The 26,643-nt window shown below is 41.7% G+C and overlaps 1 protein-coding gene across 2 annotated transcripts in view; it reads right to left on the reverse strand.

Annotated features, from left to right (window-relative positions):
* SIMC1 (SUMO interacting motifs containing 1) overlaps positions 1–26,643 on the reverse strand; it is a 245,293-nt gene that overhangs the window by 83,527 nt on the left and 135,123 nt on the right. For both annotated transcript variants that reach the window (XM_053717080.1, XM_053717079.1), the window contains one exon: positions 17,512–17,668. In XM_053717080.1, coding sequence (XP_053573055.1) covers positions 17,512–17,668 — 157 coding nt within the window. The remainder of the gene's footprint in view (positions 1–17,511; positions 17,669–26,643) is intronic.

The following is a 26,643-nucleotide window of genomic DNA, read 5'->3' on the forward strand; positions in this document are numbered from 1 at the left end:
GACAGTTTCAGGAATGGGAAAAAATGCCAAAGAACAAGCTTCTAGCAACCAGAAGCAATGAAAAAAACAGAATTTATGTTTACCTGATAAATTTCTTTCTCCAACGGTGTGTCCGGTCCACGGCGTCATCCTTACTTGTGGGATATTCTCTTCCCCAACAGGAAATGGCAAAGAGCCCAGCAAAGCTGGTCACATGATCCCTCCTAGGCTCCGCCTACCCCAGTCATTCGACCGACGTTAAGGAGGAATATTTGCATAGGAGAAACCATATGGTACCGTGGTGACTGTAGTTAAAGAAAATAAATTATCAGACCTGATTAAAAAAACCAGGGCGGGCCGTGGACCGGACACACCGTTGGAGAAAGAAATTTATCAGGTAAACATAAATTCTGTTTTCTCCAACATAGGTGTGTCCGGTCCACGGCGTCATCCTTACTTGTGGGAACCAATACCAAAGCTTTAGGACACGGATGAAGGGAGGGAGCAAATCAGGTCACCTAAATGGAAGGCACCACGGCTTGCAAAACCTCTCCCCCAAAAATAGCCTCAGAAGAAGCAAAAGTATCAAACTTGTAAAATTTGGTAAAAGTGTGCAGTGAAGACCAAGTCGCTGCCCTACATATCTGATCAACAGAAGCCTCGTTCTTGAAGGCCCATGTGGAAGCCACAGCCCTAATGGAATGAGCTGTGATTCTTTCGGGAGGCTGCCGTCCGGCAGTCTCGTAAGCCAATCTGATGATGCTTTTAATCCAAAAAGAGAGAGAGGTAGAAGTTGCTTTTTGACCTCTCCTTTTACCTGAATAAACAACAAACAAGGAAGATGTTTGTCTAAAATCCTTTGTAGCATCTAAATAGAATTTTAGAGCGCGAACAACATCCAAATTGTGCAACAAACGTGAAAAAACATGAAGGAATTGTACAAAATTCACCAAATTTTCACCACAGTGTCTTAAAGCCTTAAAAGTATTGCACACCAAATTTGGAAGCTTTAACCCTTAAAATAACGGAACCGGAGCCGTTTTAACACTTTAACCCCTTTACAGTCCCTGGTATCTGCTTTGCTGAGACCCAACCAAGCCCAAAGGGGAATACGATACCAAATGACGCCTTCAGAAAGTCTTTTCTAAGTATCAGAGCTCCTCTCACATGCGACTGCATGCCATGCCTCTCAAAAACAAGTGCGCCACACCGGCGCGAAAATGAGACTCTGCTTATACTTTGGGAAAGCCCCAGAGAAATAAGGTGTCTAATACAGTGCCTGCCGATATTATAATATCAATAAACCCAGATAAAATGATTCCTCAAAGCTAAATATGTTTTAAAACTGAATCGATTTAGCCCAGAAAAGTCTACAATCTTAATAAGCCCTTGTGAAGCCCTTATTTACCATCGTAATAAACATGGCTTACCGGATCCCATAGGGAAAAATGACAGCTTCCAGCATTACATCGTCTTGTTAGAATGTGTCATACCTCAAGCAGCAAGAGACTGCACACTGTTCCCCCAACTGAAGTTAATTGCTCTCAACAGTCCTGTGTGGAACAGCCATGGATTTTAGTTACGGTGCTAAAATCATTTTCCTCATACAAACAGAAATCTTCATCTCTTTTCTGTTTCTGAGTAAATAGTACATACCAGCACTATTTTAAAATAACAAACTCTTGATTGAATAATAAAAACTACAGTTAAACACTAAAAAACTCTAAGCCATCTCCGTGGAGATGTTGCCTGTACAACGGCAAAGAGAATGACTGGGGTAGGCGGAGCCTAGGAGGGATCATGTGACCAGCTTTGCTGGGCTCTTTGCCATTTCCTGTTGGGGAAGAGAATATCCCACAAGTAAGGATGACGCCGTGGACCGGACACACCTATGTTGGAGAAATGAGACTAAAATAATGTGGAGACAAAAGCGACGCCCATATTTTTTAGCGCCAAATCAGACGCCCACATTATTTGGCGCCTAAAATGCTTTTGGCGCCAAAAATGACGCCACATCCGGAACGCCGACATTTTTGGCGCAAAATAACGTCAAAAAATGACGCAACTTCCGGCGACACGTATGACGCCGGAATTGGAAAAGAATTTTTGCGCCAAAAAAGTCCGCGCCAAGAATGACGCAATAAAATGAAGCATTTTCAGCCCCCGCGAGCCTAACAGCCCACAGGGAAAAAAGAGTCAAATTTTTGAAGGTAAGAAAAAATGATTAATTCAAATGCATTATCCCAAATATGAAACTGACTGTCTGAAAATAAGGAATGTTGAACATTCTGAGTCAAGGCAAATAAATGTTTGAATACATATATTTAGAACTTTATAAACAAAGTGCCCAACCATAGCTTAGAGTGTCACAAAAAATAAGATTTACTTACCCCAGGACACTCATCTACATGTTTGTAGAAAGCCAAACCAGTACTGAAACGAGAATCAGCAGAGGTAATGGTATATATAAGAGTATATCGTCGATCTGAAAAGGGAGGTAAGAGATGAATCTCTACGACCGATAACAGAGAACCTATGAAATAGACCCCGTAGAAGGAGATCACTGCATTCAAATAGGCAATACTCTCCTCACATCCCTCTGACATTCACTGCACGCTGAGAGGAAAACCGGGCTCCAACTTGCTGCGGAGCGCATATCAACGTAGAATCTAGCACAAACTTACTTCACCACCTCCATCGGAGGCAAAGTTTGTAAAACTGAATTGTGGGTGTGGTGAGGGGTGTATTTATAGGCATTTTAAGGTTTGGGAAACTTTGCCCCTCCTGGTAGGAATGTATATCCCATACGTCACTAGCTCATGGACTCTTGCTAATTACATGAAAGAAATATGTACTGATGCCATATTCTAAACCCTTCCTAATATATAAAGTTCCCATAGTATAAAACCATGGTCACTGTTCTTATACAATATAATAGGAAGGGATAGAACTACTAAGGTGATAGTTCAAATGATGTGTCATGAATAGAAGGCCCCCATACAAACTAAGAGGTACTTGATCTGATATATTGTGGTAAGCTGTATCCGACATACTACACTAGTATATATACACATCATGATAATCCCCTCATAGATCTATGAGTCTATATAATTGTATATATACCGCCCTCTAAAGGAAAAAAGAATGATAACTTAAGTGGTTCTCTTCTCTCTACTGGGAAAGTAATGCGACTCTCCCATATAATACATATATATCATTCTAATTATTTAACGCTGCCATATCAATATTTTCATTAAGTCCAAAAGGGTTTAATGTTTTCATTTTCCATATCCAGTATGTTTCTCTTTGTCTAAGATACAGAAGTCTATTTCTACCCCATTTTGGTCTTACTAGTTCTAATGGAAAAATTGTGAAAAACAGAATTTATGCTTACCTGATAAATTACTTTCTCCAACGGTGTGTCCGGTCCACGGCGTCATCCTTACTTGTGGGATATTCTCTTCCCCAACAGGAAAAGGCAAAGAGCCCAGCAAAGCTGGTCACATGATCCCTCCTAGGCTCCGCCTACCCCAGTCATTCGACCGACGTACAGGAGGAAATATGCATAGGAGAAACCATATGATACCGTGGTGACTGTAGTTAGAGAAAATAATTCATCAGACCCGATTAAAAAAAAACCAGGGCGGGCCGTGGACCGGACACACCGTTGGAGAAAGTAATTTATCAGGTAAGCATAAATTCTGTTTTCTCCAACATAGGTGTGTCCGGTCCACGGCGTCATCCTTACTTGTGGGAACCAATACCAAAGCTTTAGGACACGGATGAAGGGAGGGAGCAAATCAGGTCACCTAAATGGAAGGCACCACGGCTTGCAAAACCTTTCTCCCAAAAATAGCCTCCGAAGAAGCAAAAGTATCAAATTTGTAAAATTTGGCAAAAGTGTGCAGTGAAGACCAAGTCGCTGCCTTACATATCTGGTCAACAGAAGCCTCGTTCTTGAAGGCCCATGTGGAAGCCACAGCCCTAGTGGAGTGAGCTGTGATTCTTTCAGGAGGCTGCCGTCCGGCAGTCTCATAAGCTAATCGGATAATGTTTTTAAGCCAAAAGGAAAGAGAGGTAGAAGTCGCTTTTTGACCTCTCCTTTTACCAGAATAAACAACAAACAAGGAAGATGTTTGTCTGAAATCTTTAGTAGCCTCTAAATAGAATTTTAGAGCACGGACTACATCCAAATTGTGTAACAAACGTTCCTTCTTTGAAACTGGATTCGGACACAAAGAAGGTACAACTATCTCCTGGTTAATATTTTTGTTGGAAACAACTTTCGGAAGAAAACCAGGCTTAGTACGCAAAACCACCTTATCTGCATGGAAAACGAGATAGGGCGGAGAACACTGCAGAGCAGATAACTCTGAAACTCTTCTGGCAGAAGAAATTGCAACCAAAAACAAAACTTTCCAAGATAATAACTTAATATCTATGGAATGTAAGGGTTCAAACGGAACCCCTTGAAGAACTGAAAGAACTAGATTTAGACTCCAGGGAGGAGTCAAAGGTCTGTAAACAGGCTTGATTCTAACCAGAGCCTGAACAAACGCTTGAACGTCTGGCACAGCTGCCAGCCTTTTGTGAAGTAAAACAGATAAAGCAGAGATCTGTCCCTTCAGAGAACTTGCAGATAATCCTTTCTCCAAACCTTCTTGTAGAAAGGATAGAATCTTAGGAATTTTTATCTTGTTCCATGGGAATCCTTTAGATTCACACCAACAGATATACTTTTTCCATATTTTATGGTAAATTTTTCTAGTTACAGGCTTTTCTAGCCTGAATCAGAGTATCTATTACAGAATCTGAAAACCCACGCTTTGATAAAATCAAGCGTTCAATCTCCAAGCCGTCAGTTGGAGGGAAACCAGATTCGGATGTTCGAATGGACCTTGAACAAGAAGGTCCTGTCTCAAATGGTGGAGCCGATGACATATTCACCAGGTCTGCATACCAAGTCCTGCGTGGCCACGCAGGAGCTATCAAGATCACCGAAGCCCTCTCCTGATTGATCCTGGCTACCAGCCTGGGAATGAGAGGAAACGGTGGGAATACATAAGCTAGGTTGAAGGTCCAAGGTGCTACTAGTGCATCTACTAGAGTCGCCTTGGGATCCCTGGATCTGGACCCGTAGCAAGGAACCTTGAAGTTCTGACGAGAGGCCATCAGATCCATGTCTGGAATGCCCCATAATTGAGTTATTTGGGCAAAGATTTTCGGATGGAGTTCCCACTCCCCCGGATGGAATGTCTGACGACTCAGAAAATCCGCTTCCCAATTTTCCACTCCTGGGATGTGGATTGCAGACAAGTGGCAGGAGTGATCCTCCGCCCATTGAATTATCTTGGTCACTTCCTCCATCGCCAGGGAACTCCTTGTTCCCCCCTGATGGTTGATATATGCAACAGTCGTCATGTTGTCTGATTGAAACCTTATGAATTTGGCCTTTGCTAGTTGAGGCCAAGCTTTGAGAGCATTGAATATCGCTCTCAGTTCCAGAATGTTTATCGGGAGAAGAGATTCTTCCCGAGACCATAGACCCTGAGCTTTCAGGGGTTCCCAGACCGCGCCCCAGCCCACCAGACTGGCGTCGGTCGTGACAATGACCCACTCTGGTCTGCGGAAGCTCATTCCCTGTGACAGATTGTCCGGGGTCAGCCACCAACGGAGTGAATCTCTGGTCTTTTGATCTACTTGAATCGTCGGAGACAAGTCTGTATAATCCCCATTCCACTGTCTGAGCATGCACAGTTGTAATGGTCTTAGATGAATTCGTGCAAAAGGAACCATGTCCATTGCTGCAACCATCAATCCTATTACTTCCATGCACTGCGCTATGGAAGGACGAAGAACAGAATGAAGTACTTGACAAGAGCTTAGAATTTTTGATTTTCTGACCTCTGTCAGAAAAATCCTCATTTCTAAGGAATCTATTATTGTTCCCAAGAAACTCTTGTTGACGGGGACAGAGAACTTTTTTCTTTGTTCACTTTCCATCCGTGAGATCTGAGAAAGGCTAGGACGATGTCCATATGAGCCTTTGCTTTTGACAGAGACAACGCTTGAATCAGGATGTCGTCCAAGTAAGGTACTACTGCAATGCCCCTTGGTCTTAGAACCGCTAGAAGGGACCCTAGTACCTTTGTGAAAATTCTCGGAGCAGTGGCTAATCCGAATGGATGTGCCACAAACTGGTAATGCTTGTCCAGAAAAGCAAACCTTAGGAACTGATGATGTTCCTTGTGGATAGGAATATGTAGGTACGCATCCTTTAAATCCACCGTGGTCATAAATTGACCTTCCTGGATGGTGGGAAGGATCGTTCGAATGGTTTCCATTTTGAACGATGGAACCCTGAGAAATTTGTTTAGGATCTTGAGATCTAAAATTGGTCTGAATGTTCCCTCTTTTTTGGGAACTATGAACAGGTTGGAGTAAAACCCCATCCCTTGTTCTCCTATTGGAACTGGATGGATTACTCCCATCTTTAACAGGTCTTCTACACAATGTAAGAATGCCTGTCTTTTTATTTGGTTTGAAGATAATTGAGACCTGTGGAACCTTCCCCTTGGGGGTAGTTCCTTGAATTCCAGGAGATAACCCTGAGAAACTATTTCAAGTGCCCAAGGATCCTGAACATCTCTTGCCCAAGCCTGAGCAAAGAGAGAAAGTCTGCCCCCCACCAGATCCGGTCCCGGATCGGGGGCCATCCCTTCATGCTGTTTTGGTAGCAGTGGCAGGCTTCTTGGCCTGCTTACCCTTGTTCCAGCCTTGCATCGGTCTCCAGGCTGGTTTGGGTTGAGAAGTATTACCCTCTTGCTTAGAGGATGTAGAATTAGAGGCTGGTCCGTTTCTGCGAAAGGGACGAAAATTAGGCTTATTTTTAGCCTTAAAAGACCTATCCTGAGGGAGGGCGTGGCCCTTTCCCCCGGTGATGTCTGAAATAATCTCTTTCAAATCAGGACCAAACAGTGTTTTACCCTTGAAAGGGATGTTAAGCAACTTTGTCTTGGAAGACACATCCGCTGACCAAGACTTTAGCCAAAGCGCTCTGCGCGCCACAATAGCAAACCCTGAATTTTTCGCCGCTAATCTAGCTAATTGCAAAGCGGCATCTAAAATAAAAGAGTTAGCCAATTTAAGTGCTTGAACTCTGTCCATAACCTCCTCATACGAAGATTCTTTATTGAGCGACTTTTCTAGTTCTTCGAACCAGAAACACGCTGCCGTAGTGACAGGAACAATGCATGAAATTGGTTGTAGAAGGTAACCTTGCTGAACAAACATCTTTTTAAGCAAACCCTCCAATTTTTTTATCCATAGGATCTTTGAAAGCACAACTATCTTCTATAGGAATAGTAGTGCGTTTGTTTAGAGTAGAAACCGCCCCCTCGACCTTGGGGACTGTCTGCCATAAGTCCTTTCTGGGGTCGACTATAGGAAATAATTTCTTAAATATAGGGGGAGGAACAAAAAGGTATGCCAGGCCTTTCCGCCACCCGCTTGGGTATAGGAAAAGCATCGGGGGGCACCGGAACCTCTAGGAACTTGTCCATCTTACATAATTTCTCTGGAATGACCAAATTGTCACACTCATCCAGAGTAGATAATACCTCCTTAAGCAGTGCGCGGAGATGTTCTAATTTAAATTTAAATGTTACAACATCAGGTTCATCTTGTTGAGAAATTTTTACTGAATCTGAAATTTCTCCCTCAGACAAAACCTCCCTCCTGGCCCCTTCAGATTGGTGTGAGGGTATGTCAGAACAGTTATCATCAGCGTCCTCTTGCTCTTCAGTGTTTAAAACAGAGCAATCGCGCTTTCTCTGATAAGTAGGCATTTTGGATAAAATGTTTGCAATATAATTATCCATTACAGCCGTTAATTGTTGCATGGTAATAAGTATTGGCGCACTAGATGTACTAGGGGCCTCTTGTGTGGGCAAAACTGGTGTAGACACAGAAGGGGATGATGCAGTATCATGCTTACTCCCCTCATTTGAGGAATCATCTTGGGCAATATCATTATCTGTGGCATCATTGTCCCTACTTTGTTTGGACACTATGGCACAATTATCACAAATTTAAATGGGGAGAAACCTTAGTTTTCATACATATAGAACATAGCTTATCTGATGGTACAGACATGTTAAACAGGCTTAAACTTGTCAACAAAGCACAATAAAACGTTTTAAAATAAAACCGTTACTGTCACTTTAAATTTTAAACTGAACACACTTTATTACTGAATATGTGAAAAAGTATGAAGGAATTGTTCAAAATTCACCAAAATTTCACCACAGTGTCTTAAAGCCTTAAAAGTATTGCACACCAAATTTGAAAGCTTTAACCCTTAAAATAACGGAACCGGAGCCGTTTTTACATTTAACCCCTATACAGTCCCAGCTATCTGCTTTGCTGAGACCCAACCAAGCCCAGAGGGGAATACGATACCAAATGACGCCTTCTATAAGCTTTTTCAGTGGTTCTTAGCTCCTCACACATGCATCTGCATGCCTTGCTTTCCAAAAACAACTGCGCATTAGTGGCGCAAAAATGAGGCTCTGCCTATGACTAGAAAAGGCCCCCATCTGAAAAAGGTGTCCAATACAGTGCCTGCCGTTTTTTAAAACAATCCCCAAGATTATAATAACTATTAAGAGTTATAATCTGCAAAATATGCTTATCAAAGTAATCGTTTTAGCCCAGAAAAATGTCTACCAGTTTTTTAAGCCCTTATGAAGCCCTTTATTCTTTTACTTAATCTAAGAAAATTGCTTACCGGTCCCCATAGGGGAAATGACAGCCTTCCAGCATTACATAGTCTTGTTAGAAATGTGGCCAGTCATACCTCAAGCAGAAAAGTCTGCCAACTGTTTCCCCCAACTGAAGTTACTTCATCTCAACAGTCCTGTGTGGAAACAGCAATCGATTTTAGTAACGTTTGCTAAAATCATCTTCCTCTTACAAACAGAAATCTTCATCTCTTTTCTGTTTCAGAGTAAATAGTACATACCAGCACTATTTTAAAATAACAAACACTTGATTGAAGGATAAAAACTACATTTAAACACCAAAAAACTCTTAGCCATCTCCGTGGAGATGTTGCCTGTGCAACGGCAAAGAGAATGACTGGGGTAGGCGGAGCCTAGGAGGGATCATGTGACCAGCTTTGCTGGGCTCTTTGCCTTTTCCTGTTGGGGAAGAGAATATCCCACAAGTAAGGATGACGCCGTGGACCGGACACACCTATGTTGGAGAAATATCGAATATTAAGAAAGATAATGGAGAACTAATCTAGATGACATGTGATGTATCATCATTGTATTCAAATATTTTGCAGCCAATAGGTATTTAAACGGCGGATTCTGTTTTAAAAAGAGATATATACTTACCAGATAAACAACGAAAATTCCTTTTGGACGCAATAGCGTTTGTCATGGAGCACAATTATTTTGTGTTCCAGGAGGAGTTTTTTTATCCAGATCAACGGGACGGCCATGGGGACCAGATTCGCCCCAAGTTTTGCCAATTTCTTCATGGGGATATTTGAGGTAAGGTACATCTATTCCTCTCCCCATGAGGCGAATCTGGTCTTCTATGGCCGTTTCATTGATGACTTGCTGTTCATTTGGGATGGCACTCTGAGGCAGAATATTTTGCTAAGTCCTTGAATTGTAATGATATGGGTATTGACTTCACATACAAAATAGAAGAGGAAGAAATAGAATTTTTAGATCTCATTTTAAAGTGGGATAGTAGTGGGAACATCATCACTAGTAACCACTTTAAGGAAGTTGATACCAACAGCTATTTGAATTATAACAGTAACCACTATAGACCATGGAAGACTAACAACCCATTTAATCAATTTTGTAGGACTAGGAGAAATTGCACGCGTCTTACAACATTTGATGAACAAGCACAACTCCTAAAAGATAGATTTCTAGAGAAACAATATCCGCTTTGAACTTATTGAGGACAGCTATAATAGAGCTCGCAAGAAGGATAGAAACGCGCTGATTGATAAGACCACAAAAACCAATAGGGTAGTGAATAGTCAATTGAATGATGGAAGTTCTACACATTTAGTCTGCCAGGTTGATAAGAATAATAAAATTAAGAATAATAACAATTTGAGATTTATTACTCAATATAATAACAATTTTGTTAAAATCAAGAATATTTTGAGAAAGCACTGGTCTATACTTCAGGGAGACCCAATTCTGAAAGACCTTTTAGGTGAAAGACCGGTTTGTACCTTTAAAAGAGCACCAACTATAAACAACAAATTAGCGCCCAGCAAGATTTTGATGAGAAAACATTTGCATACTAAGAAGTGCACCAATGTGAATGGGGGAGTGTTATATAAATCTGGTTTTTATAAGTGTAATAGAGCACTCTGTGGGCAATGCGAATTCACAGTAGGTAATAAGATAGTGGCGACTTCCTTTGCCACTGGGGACATTTTTGAGATTGATACACATTTTACATGTGACTCTTCTTATATTGTACATCTCCTTGAATGCAAATGCGGGCTCCAGTATATTGGAAGAACCTCTAGACCCCTCAAAAAAAGATGGGGGGGAACATAGGAGGAACCTTAAGAATGGAGTAAAAAAAAAAATCACAGTATACCAAGACATGGGAATAAATGCCATAAGGGAGAACTGAATATTTTCACAATTTTTCCATTAGAACTAGTTAGACCAAAATGGGGTAGAAATAGACTTCTGTATCTTAGACAAAGAAACATACTGGATATGGAAAATGAAAACATTAAACCCTTTTGGACTTAATGAAAATATTGATATGGCAGCGTTCAAAAATTAGAATTATATATATGTATTATTATATGGTAGAGTCACATTATTTTCCCAGTAGAGAGAAGAGAACCACTTAATTATTCTTTTTTCCTTTAGAGGGCGGTATATATACACAATTATATAGACTCAGATCTATGAGGGGATTATCATGATGTATATATACTAGTATAGTATGTCGGATACAGCTTACCACCATATATCAGATCAAGTACCTCTTAGTTTGTATGGGGGCCTTCTATTCATGACACATCATTTGAACTATCAGCTAAGTATTTCTATCCCTTCCTATTATATTGTATAAGAACAGTGACCATGGTTTTATACTATGGGAACTTTATATATTAGGAAGGGTTTAGAATATGGCATCAGTACATATTTTATATATGCATAATATGAGAGAGGGATAGATACGATTACCTATTAATGTGATTTATACCCCTACATTTATAAGACATATTTATTCACTGTATTCGAGATCTCCTAGATAGGGTAATACATGAACATTTCCATATTAGCAATACCTGGGATAGTAATTCCTTTGAGAGTATCACTAGATGATTGCTGAGAACGAGTAGATAGGAGGAAGGTTAAGACTATAGAGATAGTTTGAGATCCTTTTACACCAATTGCAGCATATGGATAGACATTACATATGGATGGAACATAGCGTTTTATATTTTATTTTGAACTATGTATGTTATTATGGTGTTTGTATTATATCCCTTTAGGATTTAGAACGGAAAATTTATATTTCTGACAAGGTAACACTTATTGTTATTTTGTGTACATTGAATGTGTGATCAGAACGCTTTGTTTATTCTTAAAGTGAAGGTAAAGTATGGATGTTTTTTAAGCATAATTATATTACTTATAGCCTAAATAGTGTGATCGCTAACTTTTTTACCAGCATTTCAATATGTATTTTTTAATTGCAAACGATTTATATTTACTAACTGTGCCGGTGTTTACTCCTCCCACGATCCATTTCCTGGTTTTTGACACTCTTACGTATAGAGCGGTCCCACCCGCTCTATACGTATCTCAAAAGAGCGTTCTCGTGTAACTAACAAATTGCGCATGCGCACATTGCTACGACGATTACCTATGCGCATGCGTTACTCAAATCGTTTGTAATGAAGAGTAAATAGCAGCGCTAAACGGGAGCGAGCTTCTCAAATAAGGGAAGAATTAATTGCAACGCATGCGCAAATCGTCAAGTAGAGGAATGACGTCAAATGACGGCCGCCTAACGGCCAGGTTTTCAATTGGCCTTTTCAAGAACGTGACCGGCAAGGAAAAAAAAAAAAAAAAAAAGCGGGTTGTTTTGAAAGCGCAGAAAATTAAATGCAATAACAGATATAAGTGAGTTTATATGCTAAATTAAAAAAAATGATGAATGAAACTAGCATTAATTTTGGGATTATTTTAATATGTACTCATACAATAAAGCTAACTTTACCTTCACTTTAAGATAAGACTGTAAGAGGTTAAACATTATTTATCTCAGGATTTAAATACAATTTAAATATGAGCTAGAAGGGAAATTATATATTTCAGATAAGAGAATATACTGTATTACTAGGATATTATGTTTACCTTCATGACAAGACTGTAAGGGGTTAAACGCTGAGTGACTGCATTGCCTCTCACTTTCTGGTTTTATTATCTTTTTAGACTTACGAGACTACCTCCACCATGTTACAGTGAAACATTGTTTAATTAGGATAGACACACTATTTGCAGCAAGACATAATTTTCATAAGAGAAATGGAGGTGTGAGCACTATCACTGTCTTCATTGGCCCACGTATATACCAATCATATGAGCCTTAGACCTCGATGCTTACAAAGTATAAATGGAATATTAGCTGGTCATTCAGCAATTTGGTTGTAGCGAATGGAGAGAGTGAGTTTCAGCACAGGCGCAGTGTAAACCTGAGGACGCTGAGAAATGTATTCAATCCATGGCAATTTTAAACTTGTAATGCACCTGAAGAAACGGTTTGTAACCGTGAAACGTTGTGTTACTTTGTTTTAATAAAGTCTTATTTTTATTAGACTTGCCATGGACTTTTACATTATATATTTTAGAACCTAACTTTATAATAACCCTAGCCTTGTGATTGTCTTACACTCTTTGGACACATAGAGCTTTGGGGTGTATAAGAATCCTACACTGGTTGATACAGTGGAAATTGAATAAGGAATACGGAGAAGTCGTGAAGTGACGAGGAGCAGTTTGCTGGGCGACTGTAAGAGCCCAGAAGGCGTTTGTAGCACTTCTCAAGTGCCTTTTATTCTGCAAGTACAGGCTGTTGGAGCGGGGGTATATCTGAAACCATTGACCCTGCACTATTGTGGCGCCTTCTTTTTATCTCTTCGTTCAATCTCCAAGCAGTCAGCCTAAGGGAAACGAGATTTGAATGGAGGAATGGACCCTAAGTTAGAAGGTCCTTCCTCAGAGGCAACCGCCAAGGGGGCCGAGATGATATCTTTACTAGGTCTGCATACCAGATCCTGCGACGCCATGCAGGAGCTGTTAGAATTACTGATGCTCTCTCGTTTGATACGTGGAAGGAGCGCAAATGGAGGAAACAGGTATGCTAGAACGAAATCCCAAGGAACCGCCAGAGCATTTATCAGAGCGGTCGGGGATCTCTTGACCTTGAACCGTACCTTGGAAGCTTAACGTTCTGCCGAGACACCATCAGATCCAACTCCGGCACCCTCCATTTGAGGGTTAACCTGGAGAACACCTCCGGATGGAGAGCCCACTCCCCGGGATGAAATGTCTGTCTGCTCAGGAAATCCACTTCCCAGTTGTCCACTCCAGGAATGTGGATGGCAGATAAACAATTGTGAGCTTCCGCCCACTGAATAATCCGTGCCACCTCCTTCATGGCTAAGGAACTCAGAGTTCCTCCTTGGTGGTTGATGTAAGCCACTGAGGTGATGTTGTCCGACAAACCTGATAAACCGGGCTAAAGACAATTGAGGCCAAGCCATCAGAGCATTGTAAATCGCTTTCAACTCCAAGATGTTTATGGGGAAAGCAGACTCATCCCAGGTCCATAGTCCCTGCGCCTTTAACGAGCCACAGACTGCTCTCCAGCCTAGCAGGCTGGCGTCGGGAGCATGTGCCCTGAGAAAGCCACCATGGGAGAGAGTCTTGTCGACATGTCTAGATCTATCCTCTGAGACTGATCCGAATAGTCTCCATTCCATTGTCTGAGCAAGCATAATTGCAACTGAGTAAAGGGAATGATGTCCATGGAAGCGACCATCAGACCAATTACCTATATACATATAGCCACTGATGGCCAAACAGTAGACTGAAGAGAGGCAAGGAGAGAATTTCCGTCAGAATATTTTTCATAGATAGGGAATCTATTATGGTCCATAAGAAAACCACCCTTGTAGCTGGAACAAGGGAACTCTTTTCCAGATTCACTTTACAACTGTGGGAACGTAGAAAAGACAAGATCTCTGTATGAGAGCTTGCTTGTTGAAATTGTTGAAAAGATGGAGCCTGAACCAATAGGTCGTCCAGGTATGGCGCCACTGCAATTCCGAGTCCTGATCACTGCCAAGAAAGCCCCCAGAACCTTTGAGAAAATTATGGGAGCTGTGGCAAGTCCAAACAGAAGAGCCACAAACTGAAAGTGCTTGTCTAGAAAGGCGAATCTCAGGAATTTATGATGATCCCTGTGGATGGGAACATGAAGATGCACATCCTTCAGGTCAATGGTCATCATGAACTGACCCTATTGGACCAAAGGAAGAATTGTTTCCATTTTGAAAGACGGTACCTTGAGAAACTTGTTGAGGCACATTAGGTCTAAAATGGGTCTAAAAGTTCCCTTTTTAAAAAAAAAAAAAAAAAAACAGATTTGAATAGAATCCTAGACCCTATTCCCTTGCTGGAACAATCACTCCCAGGGAGGAAAGGTCCTGAATGCAGTTTAAGAATGCCTTTTTTTACCTGGTCTGCAGATAATCTTGAGAGGAGGAATCTGCCCCAGGGAGGAAAAGTTTTAAATTCTATTTTGTAACCCCAAAATACTATGTCCACAGCCCAAGGATCTGGTACATCTCGTCTCCACGCTTGACAAAAAAGGGGAAATCTGCCCCCCACTTCATCCGATTCTGGACCGGGGGCCGTCCCTTCATGCTGACTGACTCAGCTGAGGGTTTCTTTGATTGCTTCCCCTTATTCAAAGACGGATTGGGCTTCCAAGAAGACTTTGACTGCTCCTGCCTGGAAGAGGAAGAATTTTGAAGTTACAAAAGGAACGAAAATAACTTTGACGTCCTTTGAATCTGTTCTTGTGTTGCGGTAGAAAAGACCCTTTTCCACCCATAACATCAGAAATTATTTCTGCCAGACCAGGTCCAAACAAGGTCTTCCCCTTGTAAGGAAGCACCAGAAGCTTGGACTTAGAGGTAACATCAGCTGACCAAGATTTTAGCCACAATGCTCTGCGGGCTAAGACAGAGAAGCCAGACATCAGAAATAAAGGAATTGGCTAGTTTGAGAGCCTTAATCCTATCTTGTATCTCCTCCAACAGAGTCTGTACTAAATTGATTCAGACAAGGCGTTGCACCAATAAGATTCCGCACTTGTTACTGTGGCAATACAAACTGCAGGTTGCCATTTAAGACCTTGATGAATATACATCTTCAAATAAGCTTCTAGCTTTTTGTTCATGGAATGCTTAAAGGAGCAGCTATCCTCTATAGGGATCGTAGTTCTTAGCCAGAGTAGAAATAGCCCCTTCTACTTTAGGCACCCTGCGCCAAGAATCTTTAATGGAGTCAGCAACAGGACACATTTTTTTAAATACAGGAGATGGGGAGAAAGGAATCCCTGGCTTCTCCCATTCCTGTGAAATAATCTCCGTCACACGGTCTGGGACAGGAAAAACTTCCACAGAGGAAGGAACATCATAGTATTTATTAAGTTTAGACTTATTAGGGTTGACGACAGAAGTATCAGAGTCATCCAAAGTAGCCAATACCTCATTTAACAGTACACAAAGGTTTTCAAGCTTAAATCTGAAGTTTACTTCTTCAGTATCAGATGAAGGAATTATACTGTCCGAATCTGAGATTTCACCCTCAGAGGCTACCGACGTCTCCCTCATAAATCTAATGACAACCTGCTTAGGATGACAACCTGCTTAGCAGCAGATGGGACAGATACCTTACTATCTGAAATTTTTTTAATTTTCCTCTTACGTTTCCCCAACATAGGAAAAGCAGATAATGCCACAGATACTGCAGAAGATACCTGTGCAACAAAATCTGCAGGGCACTGTATGTGACGCCATAGAGGCTTGAGACATTTGAGGAGAAAGCTGTGGCATTGCCTGAACAGCATCATCCTGAGAGACATTGGGCTCAGAGGGCAACAATTTATCTTTAAATTCAAGTGTTCTAGCTAAGTATGCAGCCCAGAATTGCATAGGCAAAACAATTTGTGCCTTAAGGCATAGTAAGCATTTGTCAAAAGACACAGTCTTGGTCCATGTCCATAATAATAAATAAAAAATTCCCCAAATTGTTGAAATTTTTTTTTTAAATACACTGTCACTTTAAGAATTTTTAATACCACAACCGCTTAACGTTATGCAAAAATTCTTTAAAATAATAAACCAATCAGGACCCCTACACCTCAGACAGGCTGAGGTACCTTACCGTAACACTTATACATAATTTGGCTGCCAGAAGTCTCTAAAATGATCATATAGTAGATTGACACTGAAGAGACTGAAATTCAATGATGCCGCTCCGCGAAAATCCAACAGCAGAGAGAGGAAACTACGCAACAAGTACACAATGCTCAAGCAGTCTGTCAGTAAGCCTGTTCTAGCTAAGCAAGCCAAGAAAACCAACTGCCAAATTTTAAGTTTATACAAAAATTAAAACATAAAAGACACACACATACTAATAAAGTATTTCAACAAAATTAGCCCAAAGAGGAAAAACGTCCCAATAAAAGGAAGATTAACCCCTAGTCTCAACATACATAATGTGCCTGCCCACTGCCAAAGAATATCCTGTATAAAGGATTTTAAAAATGTCCCCATCTACTGCATATGACATTCTTCTGAAGTGCAAGTCTCCAAGACCTAGATGACAAAAGCACTTACCTGCAGTCTGTCAGGCAGGAAGACAGCTCACAAGGCGTGAAAGGACACATACTCCTTACAGAGGCCTGTAGAAAAAGAAAGAATAGAGTAACCAACACTGGCTTTCTGTACCATGGGCAGCAATGTGTTAGGAAACAAAGCAAGGACTACCTCACAACTTCCTAACTGCTTAAAAGCCACCACTACTCTACTGAACAGATTGACGTGGACTCAGCTAAACCCAAATCCTTGCTTGCAGGTTAAAGTACCCGAAAAATGAATTAATTTCTTCAGACACCAAACTTCACCTCCTCCATTGACAGAGGCAAAGAAAATGACTGGGGGATTATGGGTAGGGGAGTTACACTTAACAGCTTTGCTGTAGTCCTCTTTGCCTCCTCCTGCTGGCCAGGAGTGATATTCCCACTAGTAATTGGAATGATGTTGTGGACTCTTCATATCTTAGGAAAGAAAACACACACACACACAAAAAACAACCACCAACTCACATAATTTTCTTTGCCGTTAGTCACTACAAATACTTAAAGGGCTAATGAATTCCTTCTTACCCGCTCTTCTAGGAGGAGTGTGGAGTGGTCTATGAAATAGAGGATCTTGCTCAAGGAGAGAGGAAGAGTTGGAGGTAGCTCGCAACTATGTTGGAACATTACGTCTAATAACTTTGCCCGCAGGAGGGTACTCTCTATGCTCTTCAAAAACATCTCCCTATGGGAAAACCAAAGTTCTGTCAAAGTTTGCGTGTAATCATATTTTATACCAAATAAAATACATACAGAATTTATATGTATTGGCTCATATATATGCCTGGGTAATTCTAAAGAGAACACTTCTCCAAAAGGGGTGTTGACAGAACTGCCCACTCCCCTAGTTACCTGTACGATGGAACTCTAAAGCACTGCCCCTCCTCCGATGTCCAGCAAAATTAGGTAGATCAGGCAATGGGAGGGAGACTAAGTATTAAACAGGGATAGATATATTCATTCATGGCCAAAAATATTGGCACCCCTGCATTTCTGTCAAATAATGCACCACTTCGCCCAGAAAATTGTTGCAATTGCAAATGTTTAGGCATTCTCATGGTATGACACAAAAGTGGTGAGAGAAAAAGCCAAATCTGACACATACCACGCAAAACTCCAAAAACGGACTGGACAAAATTATTGGCACCCTCAATTTAATATTTGGTAGCACACCCCTTGAAAAAAAAAATAACTGAAATCAATCGCTTCCTGTAACCATTAATGAGTTTTACACCTCTACTGGAATTTTAGACCACTCTTTCGCAAACTGCTCCAGGTCTCTCAGATTGGAAGGGTTCATTTTCCTCAACTGCTGTTTTGAGATCTCTCCAAAGGTGCTCTATAGGACTGAGATCTGGACTCATTGCTGGCCAGTTCATTACTCTCCAGCGCTTTGTCTTAAATCATTTCTGGGTGCTTTTTGACATGTACTTTGGGTCATTGTTCTGCTGTTAGACCCATGACTTCTGACGGAGACCCAACTTTCTGACACTAGCCCTAAATTGCACCACAGAATTATTTGGTAGTCTTCAGATTTCAGAATGCCATGCACACAATCAATACATCCAGAGCCTGAAGCAGCAAAGCAACCCCAAAACATCAGTGAACCTCTACCATGTTTGACTGTAGGGACTGTATTCTTTTCTTTAAAAGCCTCATTACCAAAAAGCTATAATTTTGTTTAGTCTGTCCACAGCAAATTCTCCAAAAAAGACTTTGGCTTCCAAAAGTAAGTTTTGGAAGACTCCAATCTGGCTTTATTATGTTTGTGTCAGCAGTGGGGTCCTCCTAGGTCTATTACAATAGTACTGAACTATACTTGTCTGGCATATGATATGAAGTAACCCCTTAAGTAGATAACAAGCTAAGATTGAAGAGAAACATAGATCGAAATGTTTTCACACTGAATTGTTTGAACAGCGTGTCTGACCTGTGTGCAGCTGAACGGAGCTCTGTGTGCAGCAGAAGAATGACATCACAGCAGCTCCAGAGGCGCTCAGGATAGTGTAGCTGAACAGAGAAGATTGTTGCAAGGTACACAGCAGTTGACGTTAGTTCAGGAACGAAATTCAGACAGATCTTACACATCGTATAAGAGAAACTAAGGTTATCTTTGGTACAGAGAAAAACGTTAATTGTTCTCAGAATACCAGCTTGTCTCAATATCAAGCAACAAGAGGGGGGTTTGCCTGTAATTTATAGTGACTCCATTAAATAAGCCAACCTCCTCTTAAAGGTGTACAGGAGATGTGACAGATGGTGATGTATAGTGCGAGGCTGCGAGCTGACACACATTTGTACCCTGTGCCTGAAGTTCAGGTTGAATTTGCCTGGAAGTTGAGGTTCTTTATCCACCATTCAAACAATCCTTTATTGCAATCTTTGATCAATTTTTCTCTTTCGCCCATGTCCAGGGAGATTAGCTACAGTGTCATGGGCTGTAAACTTCTTGACAATGTTGCGCACAGTGGGCACAGGAACATTAAAGGAACTCTGAACCCAAAAAATTTCTTTCGTGATTCAGATAGAGCATGCAATTTTAATCAACTTTCTAATTTACTCCTATTATCAATGTTTCTTTGTTCTCTTGCTATCTTTATATATATAAAAAAAAAAGCATCTAAGCTTTTTTCTTGGTTCAGAACTCTGGACAGCAGAAATGGGCCGGCATCTAAACTTACATTCTTGCATTTCAAATAAAGATACCAAGAGAATAAAGAACATTTGATAATAGGAGTAAATTAGAAAGTTGCTTAAAAATTTCATGCTCTATCTGAATCACAAAAGAAAAAAACTTGGGTTCAGTGTCCCTTTAAGATCTCTGGAGATGGACGTGTAACCTTGAGACTGTCCATGTTTTTTCCACAATTTTTGTTCTCAAATCCTCAGACAATTCTTTGCTGCTCCATGCTCAGTGTGGCACACAACAGAAAGGTTGAGTACATTTTTCACCATTTTAACTGGTTGCCGGTGTGATTTCTATATATAGTTAGTACCTGTTAATTGATACAGGTGAGTTTAATAACAAATTACAGGAGCATCAAAAACTTGAAATGCAATTTCTTACAATTTTGAGAAGGTGCCAATAATTTTGTCCAGCCCATTTTTGGAGTTTTGCGTGAAATGTATCAGACGTCTTTTTTCCTCCTCTTTTTTGTGTAATACCAATACAAACAAAAGAAACCTGAGAATTACCTAAACATTTGTAATTGCAATAATTTTCTGGGCAAAGTGGTGCCAATAATTTTGGCCATGACTGTATATACACACACACAAACAAATGCAATGTATTCATATAAAACCAGTATCTTAACCAAAGGTCAGTCAAGATTAAGTAGAAGTTTAAAGGGACACTGAACCCAAATTTTTACTAAATAAAAAGAGAGAGAAGCGCTCAACCTGGAAACGAACAACAGCATAATAGCTTGCTCCATGGCCAGTTACCACCCAAGAAGCAGCCTCTTTTTGCTCAACATGTGCCTTTCACAGAGAAAAACTTTCCTGAAGCATATCAGTCTGATCCTGACTTCACAGTACAGTCCAGCCCCGAAATACCAGGCAATCCTTCTCTGAACGAGAGAAACAGCAAAACCCCAGACGTACGTCTCGGCCTATTGTGGGCCTCGCCAGTGAGGTGCAGCCATATCCCTTTAGACACACACAAAAAGAGGCTGCTTCTAGGGTGGTAACTAGCCATAGAACAAGCTATTATGCTATTGTTCGTTCCCAGGTTGAGCACTTCTCTCTTTTTATTTATGCAAATTATGACACTTAGGGAAGTCTCCCTAAGTGTGATGCGGTAATCCAGACGTGGACCCGTTGCTCAGTGTGCCTAGAGGGATATGGCTGCACCTCACTGACGAGGCCCACAATAGGCCGAAACGTACGTCTGGAGTTTTGCTGTTTCTCTTGTTCAGAAAGGGATTGCCTGGTATTTCGGGGCTGGACTGTACTGTGAAGTCAGGATCAGACTGATATGCTACAGGAAAGTTCTTTTCTGTGAAAGGCACATATTGAGCAAAAAACAGAATTTATGTTTACCTGATAAATTACTTTCTCCAACGGTGTGTCCGGTCCACGGCGTCATCCTTACTTGTGGGATATTCTCTTCCCCAACAGGAAATGGCAAAGAGCCCAGCAAAGCTGGTCACATGATCCCTCCTAGGCTCCGCCTACCCCAGTCATTCGACCGACGTTAAGGAGGAATATTTGCATAGGAGAAACCATATGTTACCGTGGTGACTGTAGTTAAAGAAAATAAATTATCAGACCTGATTAAAAAAAAAAAAAAACCAGGGCGGGCCGTGGACCGGACACACCGTTGGAGAAAGTAATTTATCAGGTAAACATAAATTCTGTTTTCTCCAACATAGGTGTGTCCGGTCCACGGCGTCATCCTTACTTGTGGGAACCAATACCAAAGCTTTAGGACACGGATGAAGGGAGGGAGCAAATCAGGTCACCTAAATGGAAGGCACCACGGCTTGCAAAACCTTTCTCCCAAAAATAGCCTCAGAAGAAGCAAAAGTATCAAATTTGTAAAATTTAGAAAAAGTGTGCAGTGAAGACCAAGTCGCTGCCTTACATATCTGATCAACAGAAGCCTCGTTCTTGAAGGCCCATGTGGAAGCCACAGCCCTAGTGGAGTGAGCTGTGATTCTTTCAGGAGGCTGCCGTCCGGCAGTCTCATAAGCCAATCGGATAATGCTTTTAATCCAGAAGGAGAGAGAGGTAGAAGTTGCTTTTTGACCTCTCCGTTTACCAGAATAAACAACAAACAAAGACAAAGTTTGTCTGAAATCCTTAGTAGCTGCTAAGTAAAATTTGAGAGCACGAACTACATCCAAGTTGTGCAACAAACGTTCCTTCTTTGAAACTGGATTAGGACACCAAGAAGGCACAACTATCTCCTGGTTAATGTTTTTGTTAGAAACAACTTTTGGAAGAAAACCAGGTTTAGTACGCAAAACCACCTTATCTGCATGGAACACCAGATAAGGAGAAGAACACTGCAGAGCAGATAATTCTGAAACTCTTCTAGCAGAAGAAATTGCAACCAAAAACAAAACTTTCCAAGATAATAACTTAATATCAACGGAATGTAAGGGTTCAAACGGAACCCCCTGAAGAACTGAAAGAACTAGGTTGAGACTCCAAGGAGGAGTCAAAATTTTGTAAACAGGCTTGATTCTAACCAGAGCCTGAACAAAGGCTAGAACATCTGGCACAGCTGCCAGCTTTTTGTGAAGTAACACAGACAAGGCAGAAATCTGTCCCATCAAGGAACTTGCAGATAATCCTTTTTCCAATCCTTCTCGAAGGAAGGATAGACTCTTAGGAATCTTAACCTTGTCCCAAGGGAATCCTGCAGATTCACACCAACAGATATACCAAATTATGTGGTAATTTTTCTGGTTACAGGCTTTCAGGCCTGAACAAGAGTATTAATAACAGAATCTGAGAACCCTCGCTTTGATAAGATCAAGCGTTCAATCTCCAAGCAGTCAGCTGGAGTGGGTCGAACGGACCTAGAACAAGAAGGTCTCTCAAAGGTAGCTTCCATGGTGGAGCCGATGACATATTCACCAGATCTGCATACCAAGTCCTGCGTGGCCACGCAGGAGCTATCAAAATCACCGACGCCCTCTCCTGATTGATCCTGGCTACCAGCCTGGGGATGAGAGGAAACGGCGGGAACACATAAGCTAGTTTGAAGGTCCAAGGTGCTACTAGTGCATTCACTAGAGCCGCCTTGGGATCCCTGGATCTGTACCCGTAGCAAGGAACTTTGAAGTTCTGACGAGAGGCCATCAGATCCATGTCTGGAATGCCCCACGGTTGAGTGACTTGGGCAAAGATTTCCGGATGGAGTTCCCACTCCCCCGGATGCAATGTCTGACGACTCAGAAAATCCGCTTCCCAATTTTCCACTCCTGGGATGTGGATAGCAGACAGGTGGCAGGAGTGAGACTCCGCCCATAGAATGATTTTGGTCACTTCTTCCATCGCTAGGGAACTCCTTGTTCCCCCCTGATGGTTGATGTATGAACTTGGCCCTCGCTAGCTGAGGCCAAGCTTTGAGAGCATTGAATATCGCTCTCAGTTCCAAATATTTATCGGTAGAAGAGATTCTACCCGAGACCAAAGACCCTGAGCTTTCAGGGATCCCCAGACCGCGCCCCAGCCCATCAGACTGGCGTCGGTCGTGACAATGACCCACTCTGGTCTGCGGAAGGTCATCCCTTGTGACAGGTTGTCCAGGGACAGCCACCAACGGAATGAGTCTCTGGTCCTCTGATTTACTTGTATCTTCGGAGACAAGTCTGAATAGTCCCCATTCCACTGACTGAGCATGAACAGTTGTAATGGTCTTAGATGAATGCGCACAAAAGGAACTATGTCCATTGCCGCTACCATCAAACCTATCACTTCCATGCACTGCGCTATGGAAGGAAGAGGAACGGAATGAAGTATCCGACAAGAGTCTAGAAGTTTTGTTTTTCTGGCTTCTGTCAGAAAAATCCTCATTTCTAAGGAGTCTATTATAGTTCCCAAGAAGGGAACCCTCGTTGACGGAGATAGAGAACTCTTTTCCACGTTCACTTTCCATCCGTGAGATCTGAGAAAGGCCAGGACAATGTCCGTGTGAGCCTTTACTTGAGGAAGGGACGACGCTCGAATCAGAATGTCGTCCAAGTAAGGTACTACAGCAATGCCCCTTGGTCTTAGCACCGCCAGAAGGGACCCTAGTACCTATGAGAAAATCCTAGGAGCAGTGGCTAATCCGAAAGAAAATGCCACGAACTGGAAATGCTTGTCCAGGAATGCAAACCTTAGGAACCGATGATGTTCCTTGTGGATAGGAATATGTAGATACGCATCCTTGAAATCCACCTTGGTCATGAATTGACCTTCCTGGATGGAAGGAAGAAGTGTTCGAATGGTTTCCATCTTGAACGATGGAACCTTGAGAAACTTGTTCAAGATCTTGAGATCTAAGATTGGTCTGAACGTTCCCTCTTTTTTGGGAACTATGAACAGATTGGAGTAGAACCCCATCCCTTGTTCTCCTAATGGAACAGGATGAATCACTCCCATTTTTAGCAGGTCTTCTACCCAATGTAAGAATGCCTGTCTTCTTATGTGGTCTGAAGACAACTGAGACCTGTGGAACCTCCCCCTTGGAGGAAGCCCCTTGAACTCCAGAGAATAACCTTGGGAGACTATTTCTAGCGCCCAAGGATCCAGAACATCTCTTGCCCAAGCCTGAGCGAAGAGAGAGAGTCTGCCCCCCACCAGATCCGGTCCCGGATCGGGGGCCCGCATTTCATGCTGTCTTGGTAGCAGTGGCAGGTTTCCTGGCCTGCTTTCCTTTGTTCCAGCCTTGCATAGGTCTCCAGGCTGGATTGGCTTGAGAAGTATTACCTTCCTGCTTAGAGGACGTAGCCCTTGGGGCTGATCCGTTTCTGCGAAAGGGACGAAACTTAGGTTTATTTTTGGTCTTGAAAAGACCTATCCTGAGGAAGGGCGTGGCCCTTGCCCCCAGTGATATCAGAGATAATCTCTTTCAAGTCAGGGCCAAAGAGTGTTTTCCCCTTGAAAGGAATGTCAAGCAATTTGTTCTTGGAAGACGCATCCGCTGCCCAAGATTTTAACCAAAGCGCTCTGCGCCACAATAGCAAACCCAGAATTTTTTCGCCGCTAACCTAGCCAATTGCAAGGTGGCGTCTAGGGTGAAAGAATTAGCCAATTTAAGAGCACGAATTCTGTCCATAATCTCCTCATAAGAAGAAGAATTACTAATAATCGCCTTTCCTAGCTCATCAAACTAGAAACACGCGGCTGCAGTGACAGGGACAATGCATGCAATTGGTTGTAGAAGGGAACCTTGCTGAACAAACATCTTTAGCAGACCTTCTAATTTTTTATCCATAGGATCTTGGAAAGCACAACTATCTTCTATGGGTATAGTGGCGCGCTTGTGTAGAGTAGAAACCGCCCCCTCGACCTTGGGGACTGTCTGCCATCAGTCCTTTCTGGGGTCGACTATAGGAAAACAATTTTATAAATATGGGGGGAGGTACTAAAGGTATACCGGGCCTGTCCCATTCTTTACTAACAATGTACGCCACCCGCTTGGATATAGGAAAAGCTTCGGGGGGCCCCGGGGCCTCTAAGAACTTTTCCATTTTACATAGTGGTTCTGGAATGACCAGATAATCACAATCATCCAAATTGGATAACACCTCCTTAAGCAGAGCGCGGAGATGTTCCAACTTAAATTTAAAAGTAATCACATCAGGTTCAGCTTGTTGAGAAATGTTTCCTGAATCTGAAATTTCTCCCTCAGACAAAACCTCCCTGGCCCCCTCAGACTGGTGTAGGGGCCCTTCAGAAACCATATCATCAGCGTTCTCATGCTCTACAGAATTTTCTAAAACAGAGCAGTCGCGCTTTCGCTGATAAGTGGGCATATTGGCTAAAATGTTTTTGATAGAATTATCCATTACAGCCGTTAAATGTTGCATAGTAAGGAGTATTGGCGCACTAGATGTACTAGGGGCCTCCTGTATGGGCAAGACTGGTGTAGAAGAAGGAGGGGATGATGCAGTACCATGCTTACTCCCCTCACTTGAGGAATCATCTTGGGCATCATTTTCACTAAATTTTTTTATGTAAAATACATATAGTTAAATGAGAAGGAACCTTGGTTTCCCCACAGTCAGAACACAATCTATCTGGTAGTTCAGACATGTTAAACAGGCATAAACTTGATAACAAAGCACAAAAAACGTTTTAAAATAAAACCGTTACTGTCACTTTAAATTTTAAACTAAACACACTTTATTACAGCAATTGCGAAAAAGTATGAAGGAATTGTTCAAAATTCACCAAAATTTCACCACAGTGTCTTAAAGCCTTAAAAGTATTGCACACCAAATTTGGAAGCTTTAACCCTTAAAATAACGGAACCGGAGCCGTTTTTATATTTAACCCCTTTACAGTCCCTGGAATCTGCTTTGCTGAGACCCAACCAAGCCCAAAGGGGAATACGATACCAAATGATGCCTTCAGAAAGACTTTTCTATGTATCAGAGCTCCACACACATGCAGCTGCATGCCATGCTGTCCTCAAAAACAAGTGCGCCATACCGGCGCGAAAATGAGGCTCTGACTATGATTAGGGAAAGCCCCTAAAGAATAAGGTGTCTAAAACAGTGCCTGCCGATATAATCATATCAAAATACCCAGAATAAATGATTCCTCAAGGCTAAATATGTGTTAACAATGAATCGATTTAGCCCAGAAAAAGTCTACAGTCTTAATAAGCCCTTGTGAAGCCCTTATTTACTATCTTAATAAACATGGCTTACCGGATCCCATAGGGAAAATGACAGCTTCCAGCATTACATCGTCTTGTTAGAATGTGTCATACCTCAAGCAGTAAGAGACTGCACACTGTTCCCCCAACTGAAGTTAATTGCTCTCAACAGTCCTGTGTGGAACAGCCATGGATTTTAGTTACGGTGCTAAAATCATTTTCCTCATACAAACAGAAATCTTCATCTCTTTTCTGTTTCTGAGTAAATAGTACATACCAGCACTATTTTAAAATAACAAACTCTTGATTGAATAATAAAAACTACAGTTAAACACTAA

This window comes from Bombina bombina, chromosome 6 (assembly GCF_027579735.1).
Source record: "Bombina bombina isolate aBomBom1 chromosome 6, aBomBom1.pri, whole genome shotgun sequence".
Taxonomy (NCBI): domain Eukaryota; kingdom Metazoa; phylum Chordata; class Amphibia; order Anura; family Bombinatoridae; genus Bombina; species Bombina bombina.